Source organism: Poecilia mexicana, unplaced genomic scaffold (assembly GCF_051168715.1).
Source record: "Poecilia mexicana isolate PSO_F unplaced genomic scaffold, ASM5116871v1 scaffold_21, whole genome shotgun sequence".
Lineage (NCBI taxonomy): Eukaryota > Metazoa > Chordata > Actinopteri > Cyprinodontiformes > Poeciliidae > Poecilia > Poecilia mexicana.
The window spans coordinates 21,416,965-21,438,689 of NW_028263390.1; the positions used below are offsets into that span (position 1 = coordinate 21,416,965).

Below are 21,725 nucleotides of genomic sequence, written 5' to 3' on the forward strand. Positions count from 1 at the left end.
ACACTACAGAGCAAATATTTACAATAAATCATCTGATCTCACCTTTCCAATACCGTTCTCCCAGATTTTATATGCAAAGGGACAATTTCAACATGCAATATTTAGCTCAACACAAACAGAGGTGGGTAGAGTAGCCAAAGATTTTACTCAAGTAAGAGTAAAAAAGTATAAGACAAAGAGTTTACTCCAGTACTGAGAAACTGATCAAATTATCAATCAATTAATATTTAAAAATAAACTCATCAGACAGAGCAAAATATTAAAATAAATGGACATTTTAGTATTTTAAGGACCAAAATGACAAGAATTCATACAAGTAACTAAAAAATAACAAAACCAGGTAAAAGAAAAAATTCCCAAATCAGTTTCTTTCAATAAAAAAAAACTTTAACAAAAACTGCAGGAGTGTCTGAGTCTGGTAAATTTCTGGTTAAAACATGTTTGTTTTTCATTCAGTGGGTAGAAAAACCAGAAATTTTACTCGAGTAGAAAAACTTCATAATTAAATTACTCAAGTAAAAGTAAAAATGTACAGCCTAGTAAAAATACTCCTGAAGTACTTTTAAAAATAGTTACTCAAGCAAATGGCAGCTAATAAACTAAAACCTTTTGTAAAAGTGAAAAACCAACAACTTCTAATTTAATTTACTCTCATCAATCATTCATCCTGTCAAGAAACATTTTGTCTCATTAAAACAAATTATTAGTGGAAATTTTGTCTATTTGTGGGTTTTTTTAGTTGAATGTTTCTAAACTATTTGAAAAAAAAGCAGTTCATTGAAGGATTTTGTCAAAGTGCTAAGAACTAACATTCTGTACAAGTGAAATGCTTTCATGAATAAACCTGTACCAAATGGAATTGGGTCGATATTATTTTAGCAAAAATACATCTTCAAACAAAGCAGGAAAGTTTAGTGTAAGAAAAAACTCAACCTGTCTAATTTCAGAGGTTGCTTTATTCAAAACAAACTTCATCTCTTCTATTATTCTATATGCAGGTATGATTTAAAACAACTCATTAAACAGGCAATAGAAATAGTCCCAGCAAAAAATATAAGATATTCCACAATTTTTTTCAAACAGAATTCAGCCTTACAAATCTGCAAAGCAGGAATTTAAAAATCCTGTATGATAAGAAGCTGAACAACATTAGGTGGGTTGGTTTGATGTTGGGTGTTTTATAGATGGGTGAGGATTCCTCAGGACTTTGTCCCGAGTCCGATTGGACAGGCGACTCCCGTCCCGCCCAGGCCGCAGTATCCGTGTGGGTTTTTACTCAGGTACTGCTGGTGGTAATCCTCAGCGTAATAAAACGGTTTGGCTTCAGTGATTTCTGTTGTAATGGAACCAAAACCTTCTTCTGCCAGAACCTGAATGAAGCAGAAGAAAAGAAAACAAAAAATGTTAAAAAGTCGGACCATACATGTTGAAAGGTGTTAAAGACTCCAAATTTTCTTTAAAGGACGCAGTTACCAAAAACATACATTAGAAGGTGAGCCGGAGTCAAAACAATCATTAAAACTTTAATTTTTTTCCACACATATGTGACTTGCTCATAGGAGCTTTAGACAAAAAAATGATTAAAAATGGACAAAATGTTGCTAAAATCTGCTGCAAACAACGTAAAACTTGATCATTTAAACCATAAACTTTATATTCTCAAATAAAACTTTCTTTTTGTCTTGGTCTCATGTTTTCTGTCTTTAACGCTGTTTGTGTGTCTGCATTAAACCAAATTTACCTGAAGAATCATTAACCTTTCAGCTGAACTAATCCCATCAACACCTCATCCTGCCAAGCAGCCATTAGCATCTCATACGTCTGAAGTGTAGAAAAACAGACTTACACAATCGCTGTATCGGTTGGTAATGACACCTTCTCCGGCTTGTTATAAAAATTACTCAACCAGATGGTGTGTGGGTAATTTAAAAGACAAAGAGAGACGGTGCACATGAAAACACACACACACACACACACACACACACACACACACACACACACACACACACACACACACACACACACACACACACACACACACAGACAGTGATGAAAGTTTAATCTGCGATGGAAGATGCTGCCGCGTTTTTAGCTGGGAGGTTTACAGCTCAGCTTTTTGTTTGATCATCTCATGGATGGTGGAGGAGATAAATATGGTTTGACATTTATTCGCTTAGGCTTTTATTTGCAAAGCTGCTCCTATTTCTTCTCGACTTGACAGCAGCAAATCCAAAACTCTGAGTTCATTAAGTTTACGGTTATTATCCTGTTGGTCAACAATCATCCCAGCTGATTCTGCAGCTCGGTCCGGGATCAGCGATTCATTTTCATCAAATGGAGAAGAAGAAGGCGCTCTGGTTTTACTCAGTAAAAATTTTATGTGAATGTAACGACAGTCTGGGCATCCAGGTTAATTATTTAGAGGTTGGCGCTTCATTTGATTTAGAGGAGCTACTCAACTGGAAACAAACTGCGTGCTATAATTCAGAGCTTGATTATACGCTCCATATCCTGTCATTATGTGCTATGTGTGGCTATCTGTTCAGAAAAGGTTAATAAACGGTGTAATAAATCATCTTTAATATATTTTATAGGTTAATTAAAGCGCTCCGATGCGATAAAAATTATTTTATTTGAAAAGAAAGGTGGGAATCAGCTTGAGAACGTTACCTCGAATGACACATAAAATGGATCATTTCATGAAAATATGCATTTTAAATTTTCTAATAACAGAAATAATGAGAAAGTCAGGATAAAATGTTGCAACATTTGGGACTGCAATTCCAGCTGCAGGAGTTTGCTTTCACACTGCACTGTCAGACAAACTAATTAAAAAACCTGTTCCACTCCTGACCTGTGGGGGCACTGTACCAAGAATATCAAAGGAAATGGCAGCAAAATCTCAGAAGGACACTGAGAACAACTTCCTTCTTCATAAAATGTAAATAAAAATGGAGGGGCATCAGATTTTAGTAGTTGTAAGATTTATCTTTTATCTTTGCGTAATCTGACTAAAAACCTCGGTCTGGGTTCGGTGAAAGTGAACTTTGGTGAGGTTTGAATGGGTAAGTGAACAACAAGTGGACTGGAGACGACTCCAATAGCAGGAAGTGGACTACAGCACAGGGCATTCTGGGTAAACAGTACCAAAATAAACATGCTAGCTTAGCGCTAGCAGGAGAAATGACTTGTGGTTTTTAGCCAAAGACAAGAGAAATCCTACAACCTCTAAAGTCTGACACCACTCCATTTTTGTTTACACTTCGTGAAGAAGGAAGTTGCGCTCATGACTTCTTCAGAGGTTTTTGTGTTGTTTCCTTCAGTGGTTCCTGGTGCAGCGCCCCCTCAGGTGAGGAGGGGAACACGTTTTTGACACAGTGCAGTGTGAAAGAGAATCCAGCAGGTGGAAATGCAACAAATGTTGCTATTTTTGTCCCAAATCAAACCTAGTCTGCCTGTTTATCATGTGAAAACAATGTACAAATCATCTACCTGTTGCACAAAATCCACAGCTTGCAGACTTACAACCTGGATATTTATAAACTTTATATATGGTCATGACTTCATGAAAGAAGTCGCCCAAGAACTTATTAGCAACATCATGTATGAGGTAAAAACTTTACGACTGACTGCAACAGAGGAATTTTCTCTGAAAGAGGAAAGTTACTTCTGTTGTGGATTAATGCACTAAAAGCAGAGAGGAAAAATCCAATATGAATAATTTCTCTAAAAACTCAAAAAACAACGTTTTAAAGCTCAATTCAAAACAGCTTTAACGTTAAACCCTTGTGACGGCACTTCAGATTTCAAAAGTCAGTCCTTTAGGGAAATAGGAGTTCTTTTGTTTTAGCACAAAAACAATCAAACTAGAAGTGTCCTCAGTAATTTCACACATTGGTGGCTCTAATACTTTGAGAGAGGTAATTATTTGAAAACCATTTTAGCTTAATTGATGTCAGCACTTGGAGACTGTTAGCAAAGAAATCAGCAAACAAGCCCAGAGGGTCTGTGAGGCTTCAGAAGCAGGAGACAGGAAGAGAGTTCAGCTCAGCTTTCAGTCTGATCCATCACTTCCTGTGAACTTCTAATGGACTCGATCTACGGTTACACATATGTAGGGAAGGTAAACTGCAGCTGCAACACAGCAGCTATAATGGGATACTGTCAGGTCATGAACTATGGTTAAAAACAGCTGGAAGGACTTGATGACAAAGAACAAGAAACATATTTTCATGTATTTTCAAACATCAAGGAAAACATATTATTGTAGTATTAATATGCATGTTATTGTTTACATCCAGATATTTAGCGCACAATGCTGGAAGGAAAAACATGCCGTACGAAGCCGCGCTGCAGCAGCAGAACAATCCCGTCAATGGCCTTTGTTTTTTTTTTCTGTTCGTTTTTTAGCTAATATTTGACATGTGTATGGAAATGTTAAATGTTTGTTATGATAAATTTTTATGGGAGGGTAAAAGTTAATTATTTGTGACTAAAAGTGGTATAAAATCAGTTAAATCTGCATTTAAAACGGAAAAACTCTGGTTGGTTCATGTACAGCAGCTGCAGCTCTGCACGTCACACAAATTTTCAAGGATCTGTGTGAAACAGGGTTGAGCAATATTGACTTAAAACTATATTGTGATATTTTAGGGTTTTATTGTGAAAGCAACCACTATTTATTACTTGTTTTTTAGGGTTGGCACAGAATTTATATCACCACAAACACAAATACAACTTGAAAAACATTCTCAATGTATCAATAAACTGAACAAGGTATCTAAATTTAATCAAATTTATTGACATTTATTGATGCTCTTGTGGAATAAGCAATGGAGAAAATAGCAAATATAACATTTTAGATCATACTGTCACTTTTTATTTATTTATAGTGACAATAAAATCAAAGAAATTCTTCATGATAAATTATAAATGTCCGTCTTTAATATGTAATCAAAGTCCTTATTTTAAATAACTACCAAAAAGGTATTTTAAGGGCTAATTTAAGACTGAACTGGCAGAAAAATATGGCTGCTGTCCTGTTTACACCAGTTCTGCATGTGAAGCTCAAAGCGGCAGCGTACCCTGCTGTGGTGGCATCTTTATTGTCCCTCCTTCCTCTCAATGTTTTCAAAGCATTTGCTTGTGCTGGAGCCTGGTGCTGTGTTAGCTGCGTGCCATAAATGCATAATTCACATCCATTAATTTGCATGTCAGAGAGGTAGATTGCTCATTTGGTATGCAAATACCTCCAACTGCTCCAGTAAAGCAGGGAAACGTGAACAACGCTGATAAGCGGCCGGAAGGAATGGAAAAAAGAAAACAGAGGCTAGGTGACGGCAGAAGAGAGGGAATCTGTGCACAAAGAGGCAGAGGAAATAAAAGCAGCAGTTTTGTGTTTAGAAGTGGATATAAGAATGGAAAGAAAATGGATCAGCCAGAAAAGATACCAGAACAATGAAAACATGGAGCCATGCCTGCACCCACAGGCCGAGCACACATTATTACATCAAGCAACGACACACACACACACACACACACACACACACACACACACACACACACACACACACACACACACACACGTTTACCACTACCTGCCATTTTAGACGCAGTGCACACCCTAATGATGGGTAGGGGGCGAGAAAAGAAAAGGGAGGCTCCTTTCATGCTGCAGACAACCACAAGCCGCCTGCAAGGTAATTTTCTGCAGCGTTGTTGTGCCTTACACACACACACACACACACACACACCAAATTACCCAATCACACTCTGTGTGAACAATACAATCAAGGCAGCCGGCGAAGCGAACATGGTCAATACCGTGACACCAAATGAACCCGTCTGTTTTCCTTCTGGGTTTTTTTTGCTGAAGTTTCTCATCTCTGGTTTAAACTTTTATTTCACCCTTCTCTGCTCCTCCATCTACATTTTTCATGGCAGCCGAGTAAAAAAGGGAATAAAAGAGCATTTAGCTTTGTATTTAACCGAGCTTTTCGGAAATTCAGGTCAGCGCCTGATCTGCAAGGCTTTGACACAGTCTGGGTTTTCAGAAATAACGAATTGGGTGGCTGGATACAAAGACTTTAAAGAGATTTTTTGGAGCACAAATTTATAAATATTTGAAGGCATGAGGCGAAAAGAAGAGAAGAATTTACAGAAATGGCAGCTTTAGGCCCCTCATCATCTATTGGACTTTGTTCTGGTACAAACAATAAAAATTATGCATCATCAGAACAAACCCAAAGTGTGAGTATGAGAGTGTGTTCGCTACTTTTGCAACTGAAGCGATTTTTGAGTAGGACAGATTTAATGCCCAGATGGTTTGGCATGGAGTGTGTTTGCTAAAGGCCAAGTGTGTTTTCTCTCTCTCTCTCTCTCTCTCTCTCTCTAGCACACACACACACGCACGTACACACACACACACTCACGTACATGCACACACATGCAGACACAGATGGGAGGGGGTGGGTGAGCCAATCTGGTGAGGAAAAAAATAAGCGGAAACAAAATCTAAGAGAGATTTTCAGGAGGACATGGTTGTTAGAGCTGGAGTCAGGAAATCTCTCTATTACGCAGAGAAAGTTGTCTGTGTTTCTGTGAGAAAATAAGAAAAAAGGGAAACCAGAGCACCGGCGGTCTGTTTCATTGGAAGAGAATCTTTGATGTAGAGATAAAACTGATCTGATCCATCATCAGTATCAGAGCCGATGCTGATGTCCTTCTTAGATCAGATCTACGGCCACCAACCTGGACACAATGGTTTCTGTTATTTTTACTGATTAGATTTACACAAATAGACGTCTACAGTCAAACACACGGGAAAATAAACAGCTTGTCACTTTAAATCCAAATAAGCTGCTGCTGGGCAAGACCCCCAACTCAATGTTTACACTCCCACGTGAAAATGACTGCAAATGGATTCGCAGTTATACAACCGTCCATCTTTGAAAAGCAGAAGTGGAGCCTCCTGTACAACCGACAAGAATGGATGGTAAATAAACTACAAAAGACTTTTCCCTTCCAGCAGCCATTGTATGGCGCATGCAGCAGTAAAACCAAATGTGCTGTAGCTCAGCTTGGGTTGCTAGGTAACGGCGCAGTTTTTAATAAAAACATTTTTCTAGGAATTTTTTTACTTTTCAAATTTAGAAATTTCAGTGTGGTTTGATTATTTCTGAGAATAACCTAAAAATATCTGAATTTTTAGAAGAAATTTACTCTATTTTTTTTACCATCCATGGCCCTAATATACCACCATTAAGAAGTGGGAGTTCAGGTTTATCATGTTTATTGTTAAACAACTCAAATGTCTGAAAATATCTTTATTTTAGACAAAAACAGAACATTATAACTCAGGATGTTATAAGTCTGATTTCCAGGTAAATGTTTTGCACTTTTGAGCTTTTTCTTCACTTCTTCATCCCTGCGACAAACCAAAGATTATTTTTTATATATTTTAAAACTTTAAGTGCTTGTGGAAAACAAGCCGCTGAAGGAAATCAATACGTGCAACGTCCCTTAAAAGAGCCTGACCTTCAAAAGGATTAAAGCTTTAACAATTTCACTTCGGCACAGTTTTGTATTGAAGCAGTTAGAGTCACAACAATCTCTACCATCTCTGTTAATTAACCTTTTGAATCTCCACTCCTCACCTCTCCGCGTGTTCACCCTCATCCTTCTATCTCTCCTCCGGGTTGCTGTTCATAGATCTGCTTACAGTTTTCGTCCCACCTTCCTGTCGGCTGACTTTGTTTTCTATTCATTCTAAACATAAAAGGCCTCAAACCAGCTGAAAGCAATGGGACAACCCCAAAAAGCCCAGCAATAACAGAAAATCCTTTTTCAGACAGATATCGCTGAAAAGGAAAAAGAAAAGGTTTCAAAAAGAAAAGGAAGGCCAAACAGGGTGAGGAGAAGGAGAGAAAAAAAAAGACTAATGAAGACCAGACTACACTAGAAAAGAATAGAGTAGAATAGAGTAGCCTCTACCCCCGTCAGTTTCCATGGAAACAAGCCCTTTGGTGCGACGGCGGTGGAAAAGCCTCAGCAGGAGAGGAGTCGACGAGGGAGGCGGCGTGTGATCGGCTTTTTGTGTGAGTGGACTTTAAAAGCGTTCGGACGTATACGAGCTGCATGTACAAGCAGAAATAAAAGGAACGGTTCTGATGAGGGGAGCGGGTCCGGAGAGCAGAAAGGGATGCTGGGAAGTGAAGTCAAGCTGATGTGAATCCTGACAAAGATGAAAACATTCGCCAAATACTGATTTTTAAAGAACAATGTGCTTCGTATAGTTAACTGAAACTAACAAAGTGATAAAAACTGAAGGCGATAAATCATTTTTAGTAACTGAAATACATAAAAACTAATTAATGGGGAAAAACTACAACTAAATGGATGTTGTGCATTTATAAAACATGCTGAAATTATGGAAATAATATTCCTCATTTTTGTGTTTATGAATCTCATCCATTTAGAACTTTAGAAGTGATGTGGAAACAAAACGTTTACTCCAGCTGTCGGCAAATTTTGTTTCATTCCTCAGACTGAATCCTGATAACGCTAACTACCGATTTACAAAAACAGAAACCATTATGGAGCAATTATTAATAAACAATGTGAGTCATAGTTAACTAAAACTGATGAAATAACCAAAACTGAAGTTGAGAAAACAACTTTATTATCTGAAACAAATAAAAATGGTAGTTAATGGGGAAAATTATAATTAAATGGAACTATGTTTGGTGTTTATAAAAATAACTAAAACATACTAAAATTATAGATATAGTTTTTGTGTTTACAAATCTATTTTTAAGCCTTCTCTTCTGATGTGAAATGAATTTTTCTACGTCAGCTGTCAGCAAATGATGATACTTCATACTCTTCCAGGAAAAGTAAAAGTATTCATTAACCAACATATATATAATCACAACATAATACCATTTTGAATTCTGCACCTAAAAATAAAACAAAGTATGAAAAAACTAAAACTATTACTACAATTAATACAAATGTAACTAAAACTAAACAATATTTAACTAAATTAGCAAATGCACTTGAAAAACTAACAGAACTGGACAAACAAAAAGTAAAACTTAATGAAAAACCCAAAACTATTAAAATTCAGGTCATTAGGAGTGACGGGTGAAGACTGCAAAGCATGCCTGACACTAGGGTTTAAAAAATGTTTAAAAGGAGTTTTGGTTCAGAAAAGTTGGAAAATTACAAAAAGAAATATATAAAAATTGATACTTTCAGTTGTTTAATAGCAGAAAAGCAACAAAAACAGCCTGATTTCAGTGAAAATGGGTCAAAACTCTGAGTCAGATGAGTGGCTAGGAATGGTAAATATTTAACAAAAGGGTAAAAAAAACAGAAAATCACCAGATTAGATCTGACCTCAGCAAACAGCAACAAAACTGAGGCAACGCGCTGCAAATCTGTGCATACAGTTATCTTAAGTGAGCAGAGATTTTAATGAGCTCCGTTTTTAATCCCCGCCCCCCTGCACAGCAGCCAGCGGGCGCCGGGGAGGATAACGAGGAAAAATGAACACGGAAAAGTCAAAATGCCAAATGTTTAAGTCTGTGTCAGACAAAGGGAGCATACAACACAGAAGAAACTTTGCTCAGCATGTTCTCCTTGGAGATGAATTCATTTCTGGATTTTAATGCCTAAACTTATGTGAGACTTTTACTTAACATCTTTAATAATAATATAGAGCAGCAGCAGCTCATTTAACATGGGTAACCCAGTGCAGTCTTTCTTAAACTGTGGTCCCCGGACCAGTGGTGGTCCACAGGCGCCCCCTAGTGGTCCGCATGCAAACAAACTATTTGACGTTAGCTCGAAGAGTTAACTTAGCAAAAGATTGCGTTTAAAAATATTAGTGGATAAATGGCTTATGACTGGGTCACTAAAAAGAACAGCTGAAGATACCAGTGGGAAGCTTTTCAGGGTGAGTTGCAGAACTGTTGTTTTTGAGTACTATTACAATACATGACGTGCCACATGTCCAACATAAATCATTTTATTTTCACCAGTGGTGGGACATGCCGGTGACGGGGCAGCGAACAGCGCTGCACCCCACGCTGACTAACTGCATCTTAACACCTAAAGTTAAATTATTTATGTTGAGCTATCTGAAAGAAAATGTTTGTTTTTGCTAATGCAACTCAAATCTATTATTTATTTATTATGCTTCTAAATTATGCCTCTTGTATTAAACTTTTTTGATTTGCTTTCTATCACTGGAAACCTTTCACATTTTCAGAATCTGTAAATAACTCAAAACGCCCCAATTATGGCCAGTCACGCTTACCAAACAGCACCACCCTCCTCATTTGGAGGAACAAAGACAATGAGTTACTAATATTTTCATTTCAGGTTGTATATATTAAAATGTTGTGTGACTGCGGTCCGTGACTGTTTGTTAAATAGGTAAGTGGTCCTTGGCCTGAAAAAGTTGGAGAAACACTCCCCTAGTGGCATGTAGGACTTTTGGGGAGCAAAGTTTCACACTTGCTGTTGTTCTTGCTATATGCAGTATTTTGCCTTTTGCTTCTATTTTCTGTGATTGCAGCATTTTTGTGTTTGCAGGTTTTTCTGTTGCATTTGTCCCCGGTGAAGGTTGTTTTGTGGTTATTGTTGGGGTTATTTAGCTCTTTTGGTTGTTTTCTCTTCAGAGTTACATTGGATCATCTCTTTTGTCTCAGTGAACCGCTCTGCCAGGCCCATTTCGCTTTGTGTATTGGTTTCCTTTTGACTGCCTGCTCTGCAGCATCTCAGTTTCGCCTTTAAATAAAACTCTAATTGCAATCCATCTGCCCGACCCCTGATCTTGTCCTCCTCTTCCCACTGACCCTGACGAAAAAAAAAGAAGAAAAAAACTCTCTGTCCTCTACAAACTTCCCAGCTGTCTCATACGCAGTTTGGCTTTTCTCCAGATTCTTTAAAGGGATCCATATTTAGTTGTAACAATAGACTTTATTTGAGATATATGTATTATATATGTTAAAACAATACAGTAATAATACTGTAGGCTGCTTAGGTTTTATAAATCTTAATAAAACATTGTCACATGGACTTCGCCATGTTGCTGCAATGCATTCTGGGTAAATCATGTATGCTCAGTCAGATTGCGCTAGCTCTGTCCAGCTAACAGTTTAAGCCTTTTCAAATTGAACTGGAGCGCATTGAAATCGATGGGAATGTAGAAATCAAGATAAAGAGAAATCAAGAGATATGAATAATCTAGATGAGGAGAAACTATCAGAGGAGGAGGAAAGAGTTGGCCGAAGAAGCTGCTGGTATTTTGCTGTTGCCTTCAGCTTCATAAATTAAACAATGAATGACATGCACCTCTGGTTGGACTGTGTGATCCGGTAAGCACTTCAATTGTTCTGTGTCCAGTCCAGTAACAGCTTAGGGTCTGGTGTTGGTCTGTGGTTTCACATTCAGTACCGGCAGCAGAAGCATAACTTGCGTTAGCATTTCAAAGACTTTCCTGCGCTGCCTGTCTGATGTTTGTCCCAGTGTTTTTCGCTCTTGGCAGCAGTGGGGTTTGGCTGCTTTGTGGATAAAAACTGTTGGTACCGCATTCATTTTAAGCTTGTAAAGGTAACGGTCACCTGTTAGAGCCTTCATCAGTTTTGCTCGTACAAATGACTTAAAGTCTTCTGGAGAGAAATGTTGAGAGCACCAATGGGTGCTTTGGAAATTGAGTTCGGCTTTTTGTGACCGTGCTCTTCTTATTTTAATAATATGGGACGTGATCCAGACTCACCTCACTATTTTTATTTTTTATTTTTAATTACAGCCAACAGCAATGCAGTGTAGAACTATCTAAAATTACACCGATCAAATGCAGTATGATGAACAACAACTCTGGTAAAGTCAGCCTTCCTGTGTTTACTCTGTAGATTCCAGTACAGAATGGATCATCAACCCATCAGGTGAAAAAATGGCCACCTCCATGAGTGAAATATATAAGAAAATTTTTGAAGTAATTATGACGTTTGCCGTAACAGCATTTTGTAAGTTAAAAAGAAAATTACAACTTATTTAGGCCAACATGTTCAATTAATGGTGGATCCCTTTAAAGTCAAAATGCTTTCGTGCACAAATTGTTCAAATAACAAAGACTGGTGGATCTGTTCACCTTCTGGTACTGATCCTTGGAGGCCAGCGCTTCCTCAAGCTGCTGCTGAGTGTAGGCGTAGATGGCAGAGCGGTACGTTGTCCCGACATCGTTCCCCTGACGCATTCCTGAAAACACACACGTTCGTTTTTTAAAACGAGGATCTCGATGGCAGCGTGGCGTCTTTGTCTTCGGTTCTTGGCAAACGACAACTGACAGCATTTCCAAAAATATAACCTGTCTTCTTCTGTCTTGGCAGAACCGAAAGCTGTTTTTTCATGACTGATCATGTCATCGTTTCACTGTCGGCTTGTCAGTCTGTCAGCCTCAATGTTTCAAGCTTTCCAAGGCTGGCTCACATATGCGCTGCTCTATTAATCAGTCGAACGTAGGAACAGGTTTTAAAATGATAGATATATTGATCATATGTAGCAGTATGTAGCAAGCAGAAACTAGCAGTGGGGATTGACGTGTCGTCGTCACAATAAATTACAATTAATGACGTTTAAACCCCCCAAATTGTTCTTACTGTCAGGATTGATAGTTTTTACTGTTTTCCACTATTTGTTCAAGGAAAGCATAAATAAATATCAATACATTTGAAAATACAGTGATACAAATCACAGTTCTTTGTATGACTCGTGTCGTAAAGAAGCACATTACAAATGGGACTGGGAATAGTCCCAGACGTTATTGTTGTTAGCAATAATATTGCTGTTTTGACACAATTTTTAAGTAAAATATTGGAAATGGCATAATAATGCAAGAACACGTTCTCAAAAATCAGTAAACTTTAAACTCTGATGAACATTTCACCCTGGAACTTGAAGGCATTTTAAATATCCAAAATAAATAAATAAAACGACAGAAACAACAAATAAAATGAATCATGAAGTTTCTAGAAACAAAACTGTTCTTCAAATTAAGGGCTAGTTGAGAACAAATCACCAGAATGAAAACATTTAACATCCAGTTTTTGGTAGAGAGAAACGATAAATCATGCAAATAGAAATTATTGAGTTTGCTTTAAATTACGAAGGGATTAATTGATTTATTGCATATTGTGACAAGTCTAGTTGTATCTGTGTAGTCATGGATGCTGCTTGGTCACAGTCACACAGTTACCAAAAAAAATGTAACAGGCTGGTTAGCAGGGCCACCGATGACAGCAGATAAATAGTTTTCCTGAAACGGTGGGTTGTTTCTCCGCCATTAGAACATTTAGCAGCGTGTTCATGAGGTGATTGACAGCACTAAGACCCTCCTCCTGGTTCTGATTGGTTGTTTTTGGTGCATTTCTTCAGACAGCAGTAACAGCTCAAAGAGGAAATGGAGATGTGTTTTCACACATCGTCTGTCTCATATTACACTGTCACAACATGGTGACAGTTTTAATAAATATGTACATTTTTTTAAAAGTTACAAGCTGCAGCCTTAAGTCCATATTGCCCACACCCAACAGAAACTCAAAAATAAAACCCCTCCTGTTCTAGTTCCAGGGTTTAGTGACGAATGTTGCGTTTACCTTGAGTCGGATCGTGACTTTCCCAGAAAACCTTCAGCAGGCTGTTGAAGCTGATCTTCTCTGGATGGTAAACAACTCGCACCACCTCAGTGTGTCCGGTTCTGCCTGCGAAATACAACCATAAATGTTAGAACCTAAAAATAAGCAAATGCAAAATTATTTTTCATCTATTAAGGAAAAAAAGCTACTCAAACCAACAAACAATTGGGCAACGTTCACACAGCAAAAGTGACCCAAATCAGATTTATGCTTCACATATTTCTGATGTTCATGGCAGTCAAATCAGCCCAATTCTGATCTTTTCTCCCCCTTAAAGAAATTGGATTTGAGCCCCTTCCAATTGTGGAAATTAATCGGATACGAATCCATCATGTCACATTTTACCCAGTTTTTACTTCATAGATGTGAGACATGCATCATAATTCTGCACCAGACCCGGTAAATCAGGACATAAATAATGGCTGGAAATTATAATTATGAAATTATGAAACACTGAAGTGCATCTAGAGATGGGCATTTATCGCATTGTTTACCATTTATCATTATAAATGTTTTATAGGAATTTAGATTTATTATTACTCCAATAGATTCTAATTAAAGATGTTTAAAAACCCTCAAAACTGTCTCTATTGTTTGGATTGTTACATTTTACAATTTTCCCCCACTTTTGTTCAACAAAAGCAACAATAAATAAAAACTATATTGAAAAGATGATTAAATGCATTTAGTGAGTGCAGCTTAGTGATACAGATCACACTTTTTTATAAGACTGGTGTCCTAAAGAAGCAAATGTTTTTCAAGAGCATTTTTGTGTTTGTGAGGCTGTGACTGCTTTAGCATGAAGATACAACTTAAAGTAACCTAATCAATACTTCTTATTGCCCTTTTTATCATTATTACATTAGTAGCACAAAATATCGTGATAAAACTTTAGGTTCATGCTGCTCAGTGCATCACACCACTTCCCAGTTCTGACTCCAAACCCAAACAGATTTCTCTGCAGTCAATCAGAGAAGTCTGGTTCTGTCTGGACCAGAACCAAACGAGGAGAAGCAGCATTCAGCTTCTATACTCCACAAATCTGGAACAAACTTCCAGAAAACTGAAAAACGTCTGAAACACTGAATTCCTTTAAAGACCCGATTGTTTAGAGCTGCTTTTGTTTAATCAGAACTGAAACGTTGATCAACATATTTCATGTTTATTGAAGATTTTGAAGATGACATTTGACAAAATGTAATGGTGACTGTATGATGTTTTTACGACTTTGAGCTGCCTTGATAAAAACTTGATATAATTTAACTTTCAGACTGTTTGATGATCCTCTTTTTGCTACAATTGCAAAACAAAATCAAATCAAACCCTTTCAGCAGGTATTGATCATTGGCAGAAAGTACTAAAAATAATCTTTTGATTTGGTTGTTTTATGTTTTTGTGGCATAAAGTGACTGAATCATATAATCCTTAACATGCCTTCATAGCGGAAGCCTTAATGCTTCAGAGCTTTAGGGTTTCTTTTTTTTAGATGCACGACCTTAAAAAAAGAGCAGATTTACACAAGAAAGACACAATATACATCAGGTGTCCTTGAAAGGCCAGGCTGGTCCAAAACTGATTTTCTGCAGAAGAAAGATTCCCTCTGCTGCGAGTCAAACAGCAGCTGGCGCTGGTAATGAGTGTGACCCATTACGTGACACCTCATCTTCTCCACGTCTCTCATTCCACCTCCACTCCTATGTCTTTCTCTGCCTTATTACTTTTTTAATATCAGGAGTTATGGATTCCTACGGCAGATATTGGCGAACAGAGACAAAGCAGCGGTCCGCATTAAATTAATGTCTCACCAGGCCAATCTCGCAGGAATAAATTCATCTCGGACTGGATGGGAAATACAGTAAAGATTGGAATCGGAGCAGAAAATAAAGCGGCAGCTGGTAGGAAATGTACATCCAGGTGCCAAATGATCTCATAATCAGGCTGTTACTCAGAATGAAGCAGTCAGGTGAACGTGTTGGATTACCAAGCGGACAAATTTTTTAATTCTGGAGAAGTTTTAAAGCCTTTTGTGCCAGAAAATAAGCTTCACTGTTTGCAGCATGAAAAAGACAATGTAAACCCAGAAAGTGGCCAACATTACCATCATTTGTGGTATTTTTCTTCACATTTTGCACCTCTAATTTGACTGCATACTAAAAATTGCACATACTGTCTTTTTTCACACGGTCTGCGTACTGTTTTTATTTCTCTCAGTTTTGGAAACAACATAAATGAGTCCCAGAGGAAACCTAACACCAGCAGCAGAATGCGACTTAACTCTCATCCCTTTCAAAGCCTCAAACTGTTTAGCAGAAGAGCTGCTCAAATCCAGGTGCTTTGCCATCCTGGAGCTAAATCAATAATAACTGGTCTAAAGAAGCAGAGTAAAGTTATGTGCAACTTCATGAAGACAAAAAAGGTTTCTTGATAGTTTGATGCAAATATGAAGTAAAACAGCTTTAAATTAAAAGGATAAACGGCTTCAAACTTGTGGTTTTTGTGCTTTAATCACCATTTACTCAGAAGGTAATGTTGGTTTGACAAAATAAGTTTTCTTATGATTTTAAAATTACTGTTCATGCATCATGTAGCCTGCATGTAGCTAGAATGTTCTCCAGTTAATTTCTAATTATTTTTGACTGTTTATTTCAGTCTTCAAAATGATAAGTGACCTTCTTGACACAAAAATATGCCTGGAATGACCCAAAGTAGGGAACATTATGTACAACCAGGGACTCTCCTGAAAGTTTGCATGTATGCACACAACCGTTCTCAAGCATTTGTTCCTCTGACATGAATAAAAAACATTTGCTACTTAAAATATGCATGCAAAAAGAAAAAGAAAAAAACAACCTTAGCCTTGTGCAGTGGAAACCAGCATAACATCAATGAAAAAATACACATAAGCAAAAAATTTATAAAAAGAATGGAAACAAAAAAGTGGTTTGAAAATGAAAAATGTTGAAAGAAAAATAACATAAAAATAAAAAAAAGATTTGAAATTGAAATAAAAATAAAATTGAAAATGATATTTGAAACATTTTTTATAACTGAAAAAATATTTGAAACTCAAAAAATTAAAAAAAAATCTGATGCTAAAAAAATCTAAACTTAAAAAAAGATTTGAAACAGAAAATTTTGAAACTGAAACTAAAAACAGGAAAACAATAAAAGATTTGAAACTGAAAAAAATTTAAACAAAGGATTAATTATATTTCAAATCAAATGTATGAAGAAAGCTGTCAATAAATGAGACACAAAATAATAAGACTCAGCGTGAGAGGAGAACTGAACAGCGTGGGAGTTTTTAAATCTACAAACAGGTACTTCTTCTCAAAACAGAGTAAAAATATGCAAATCTAATCATCACAAATTGGACCTAAGCTGATTTGAAAGCAAATATTTAACCAACAGTGAATATTCAGGTGTTGTCTTTCCTGAATATGTTTAGGCTGGAGGAGCACTTTATTCAGCCAAGTGGCCTCTTTCAGCAAAGACACAGCTAATTAAAAACACTCCAATAAGACTTCAAACCAGCTCCTATTTATATCTAAACTGTCAACAACATGCAAACTATGAAATGCTACAGTAACTTTCTGATAGGAAATAATGAAGAAGGAGCCAAACACACAAGAAATATGATTTAAAAACAAAACAAATCTCCTCGATTTGTCCGGGGAAGAAAACATCTACATGAGTAACACAGCCAACCGTGACTCTAAACATGACTCACAAATTCATACGTGGGATTTCCTCTCCTCCAATAACCCTCCAAAGCCGATAAGTCAAGCGCTCAACTTGTTCCTTCAAGCATTTCAAATGCATTCAAGTTCACTTTTACACCATATATCCAAATGTTAGACAAGAATTGAGGAAAATAAAGAACAACTTTCAAACTTTTGCAGTTTAGTCTGTAACCTTCAAACTGTGTATTGAATATGTTCAGCATTTTATCAGCAGTTATGTTTATTATCAGCAGTGTGACAGGAAGATGGAAGAACATATTTATGATGGGCATTTCTAACACTGCAGAAATTATTTTGACCCTGCCAGAAGTTGCTAAAGTCAATAATAAATTCAGACTTGTGCATTCAAAGCTGCAAATTGTAACTTTTATTTTTAAAAAAATAATATTTGTTAAAATGGTCACTACATTGTGACAGTATGAGACAAATAATCTGTGATTTTTTTCCCTTTCTTCTCCCAGTGCAAACTAAAAACAACCAATCAGAGCCAGGAGGCGGGTTTTAGTGCAGTCAATCAGTAAGGCCATGCTAAGGCTAGCTAGCATGGCCACAGGGTATGGCAGATAAACAGTTTTCCTGTAACATTAAGTTGTTTCTCCACCATTAGCACATTTAGCAGTTTGTTGGTAAGATTGATTGACAGCACTAAGACCCTCCTCCTGGCTCTGACTGGTTGTTTTTAATCGGGAGCAGGCATTTCTTCAGATGGCAATAGCAGCTCTTTTCATACATTATCTGTCTCATAAACTGAAACAACTTGGTGAAAGTTCTAACAAAAATCTAAAAAACACTTTTTAGTTCTTGTGTTTTAAAATCATATAGTTGCAGTTTTTATTTCTGATTTCTCATCATCATCTAATAAAGATAACCTCATAAACAGTTTGACAAAATAAAACCGAGTGAGACAGCAACAGACAGGTGGTGATGCGGGGCTAATGATGGATTTACTGTGTGCTGGCGGAGTGGAAGAGCCACTGGGGGGTCTGGACACACATCACACACACAGAAATAGTCGCTGCTCAGAGCGGTCAGGCATCAATAGCTGCCTTATCCATGCCCCGGTTTAATGGGGCCTGAGGGAAATGAGGCGCTCCTCTGTTTCTGTCCTGTTTTCCACAGTTTATTAACAGTCAGTAGAAAACACATGCATGTGTGTTTGTGTGTGTGTTGGTATGCAGAGGCTACCTGTGCACACTTCCTCGTACGTGGTGTTCGGCGTGTAGCCGCCAGAGTAGCCCACTTGGGTGGAGTAAACTCCCTTCTGTCTCCAAAACTTCCTCTCTGCTCCCCAGAAGCAGCCCATGCCTTACAGAAAGCAGAATGGAGACGTTTATATATCACATCTTTTCTCCTGTTTTAAATTCATTATTTCCTATATAGCAGGAATCATCTGGTGTGTATTTTGACACTTACCAAACATCACCATCTGTGTCCCCTCTGGAAAGGGCGGAATAGTCCTGTTTCCATTCACATCATGTTTGGCTGCACGAAAAGGGACAAAATATTGAAGTTATTAACAATAAAAAATGAATTTAGCAAATGTTCCACCTGTTTCTTCAACTCCACCAAATTACAAAACAAGACAGAATGACTGGAAAACCACACATTTATTTCCAAAAGCCTTGGGAGACATGTTAGAGTGAATGGCATCCTGAACACTTAGAAAGTTTGGTTGCATCTGCCAATAAACTGAAAACTACAGGGTTTTTTTTTTTTTTTTAAAACATGATAATGATTGAAAACACACACAGCAACAGACACATAATCAATAACCATCTCAGTCTGATATCACAGTCAAATTCTATAAATTAGAATATATGTCCCAATTCTTCTCTATTGTCAGGTTTAATTTACCTTTTGAAATCCTTTAAGAACAGAATAAAATACTTTTAACACACCAATTTCAATAAACCTATTTTTTTTTTTGCATCTAATCAACAACTGGATGTTCCTACTGGCAGAAAATACGAAGAAAGAGACAAGAAATGGTTGGAGTGTGACGTGCAGCATGTGTTTTGATGACTTATCGCAAGAGCAACTTATTCAAGTGTGATTTTGAGTTTCTTATTTAATTGAAACGCCACAATTGTGAAATTGTGCTATTTCAACAGGAGACAAAGTTTTACGAACATTTTTAATGAAACCGCAACTAATGAGTCCACTGGTTTAATTGGCTTAAATGGGAATTTTTTGTTGTCCTTATTATATTATAATATGTCCATATTATTCTTCCATAAATACAGAAGAGTTAAAAGGTTATAGAAACTCTGAAAATGTAGTCTGAAAGCATGTAAATTCACAAAATATTCAAGTTTGTTTCCCATTATTGTTCCCTTTCAAATGTTTTGATGCATAAATGTTCAGCTTCATCCTCACTAAAGACGGACATGCTCATTAATCGAGAACGTACAGAGAAACCCAGAACGCGGCACAAAGTCTACCTAAAAGCTGAGAGTACACACTGTGACCCAGTTAAAGAGGGTTTGCAGATTTTCAGAGCAGCTGCGCTCAGTCCAATCAGCGGCGAGCCAGAGGTGCATGAGGACGAATACGAGGCCATGCAGCCACCTGGCTGAGCCAGCGCGCATTAACTCCGGCTTGCTGCGGGCTGCGCGTGTGTGCAGATGGTTTACTGAGGGGGAGGAAGACGGATTCAAAAAAAATTGGAGTGATGGAGGAGAATAAAAATGAAGCAAACATCTGGATCCACACACACACACATTCAGCGTCTTCATGCATAGATGCATAATTGTCATGAGGGCAGCATGCTGATAGACAAAAGCATGAGAACGGGTGCTGCCAAGCAATCAGCAACACACACGCAGAGTGATAATCAGCTTGAGGTTTCTGTTCTGCTCTCAGCATTCTCAAGTTTTGCAAACACGCATCATCTGCATCTGAGTCAGTGAGTTTAGTCTGATTACATGAGGAGCCTTTCCTTGTGGAGGATTGGGATGCTCTGTATTCTGCACAGGGAACGTTTCAGCTGCTGCAGGGAAAACATGTCAGCCTCTTTAAAGAGGATTATTCATGTTCCTGAAGCCACTGCTGTATTTTTCAGAACAGCATCCATACATGCAAAATTCATGTGTGTTTCTTTCTGAAAACTACACCTTTAAAAAAATGTCTTTTCACATATTTTTTAAAACTGTCACCATGTCATGATCATTTGTTATGAGACAGATAATCCGTGAAAGGACTAATCTCCTCCACCTCCTTCCCATTTTTGAAGAAATACATCAAAAACAACCAGGAGGAGGGTCTTAGCGCTGTCAATCAAGTTTGTGTACGTGCAGCTAAATGTGCTAATGACAGAGAAAACTGTCTGTTTTCTCATTTATAAATTACATAACGCAGCTTTAAAATATAACATTTCTTAGCCTAACAAACAATAATAACAACATAAATACATACTTCATATAAAAAGTATTGAACCTTTTGGATATTTTACCCATTTATGTCTTTTAAAAATCAATCATGATCAACATAATTTGGATATTAAAAAATAAACTAAATACATTGATATTGAAATGAAAACTAATTTCAACAAAATAATGACAATTAGGTACAAATATGTAACGACTGAAATAGATATCTCCTTTAGAATGACTGACCTAATTCAACAGAGGTCCATCCAATCGGTGCAAGAAGTCTCAAAGAGTAGAATGGAGATTTACTTTACATTTATTTCCCAGCTGCACAGTGACCTGAAGCATCCAGATAAATATTCTGGAGTGACCTAATTTTCCACTAATTTCAAAAGTCGCAAATTTCTACAAAATTTCAGAGATGAGTCTAAAAATATCAGTTTTTTTTCCCAAGCATATTTTTGACTTTTCAATTTCAAAAATGTCCTTTTTTTTTCTAAGAAATTTTTGAGATGAATTTATAATTTCTGAGATTTTTTGGCAGAAATTTACCACCATTCTTTATTTTTTTATCTACAACGACTCCAATACGCTGTCATAGCAATGATCTATTTTCTATTTTATGTTACATATTTCTTTTTAAATATGTAATTGTAAGTATCTTGTGAAAATCAGTTTTGACTGTGACAATATTTTTCGTCCAAAAAGTCAATTTTGTTATCATGATTAATTAGTAAAAGCAATAAAAATATAAAACATCCGAATACTTCTTCCAGGCGCTGTAGAATTGCTGGGGTCTTGCGTTATTTTTGACAGCCAGAGTAAAAGAAACATAATAACTAAATTAAGCTAACATTTCCCAAAAGGAACAAAGCAAACAGCTCCTCCTGCAAAACTGACTTTATTTTCAA

General features: G+C 37.1%; 1 protein-coding gene across 1 annotated transcript in view; it reads right to left on the reverse strand.

Moving 5' to 3' along the window:
* Positions 1 to 938: 938 nt before the first annotated feature.
* msraa (methionine sulfoxide reductase Aa) overlaps positions 939 to 21,725 on the reverse strand; it is a 35,507-nt gene continuing 14,720 nt past the window's right edge. The window contains exons 2-6 of the mRNA XM_014986025.2: positions 18,860 to 18,928; positions 18,632 to 18,751; positions 13,665 to 13,769; positions 12,161 to 12,267; positions 939 to 1,370 (exon numbers count right to left, since the gene is read on the reverse strand). Coding sequence (XP_014841511.2) covers positions 1,200 to 1,370; positions 12,161 to 12,267; positions 13,665 to 13,769; positions 18,632 to 18,751; positions 18,860 to 18,928 — 572 coding nt within the window. The 3' untranslated portion in view covers positions 939 to 1,199. The remainder of the gene's footprint in view (positions 1,371 to 12,160; positions 12,268 to 13,664; positions 13,770 to 18,631; positions 18,752 to 18,859; positions 18,929 to 21,725) is intronic.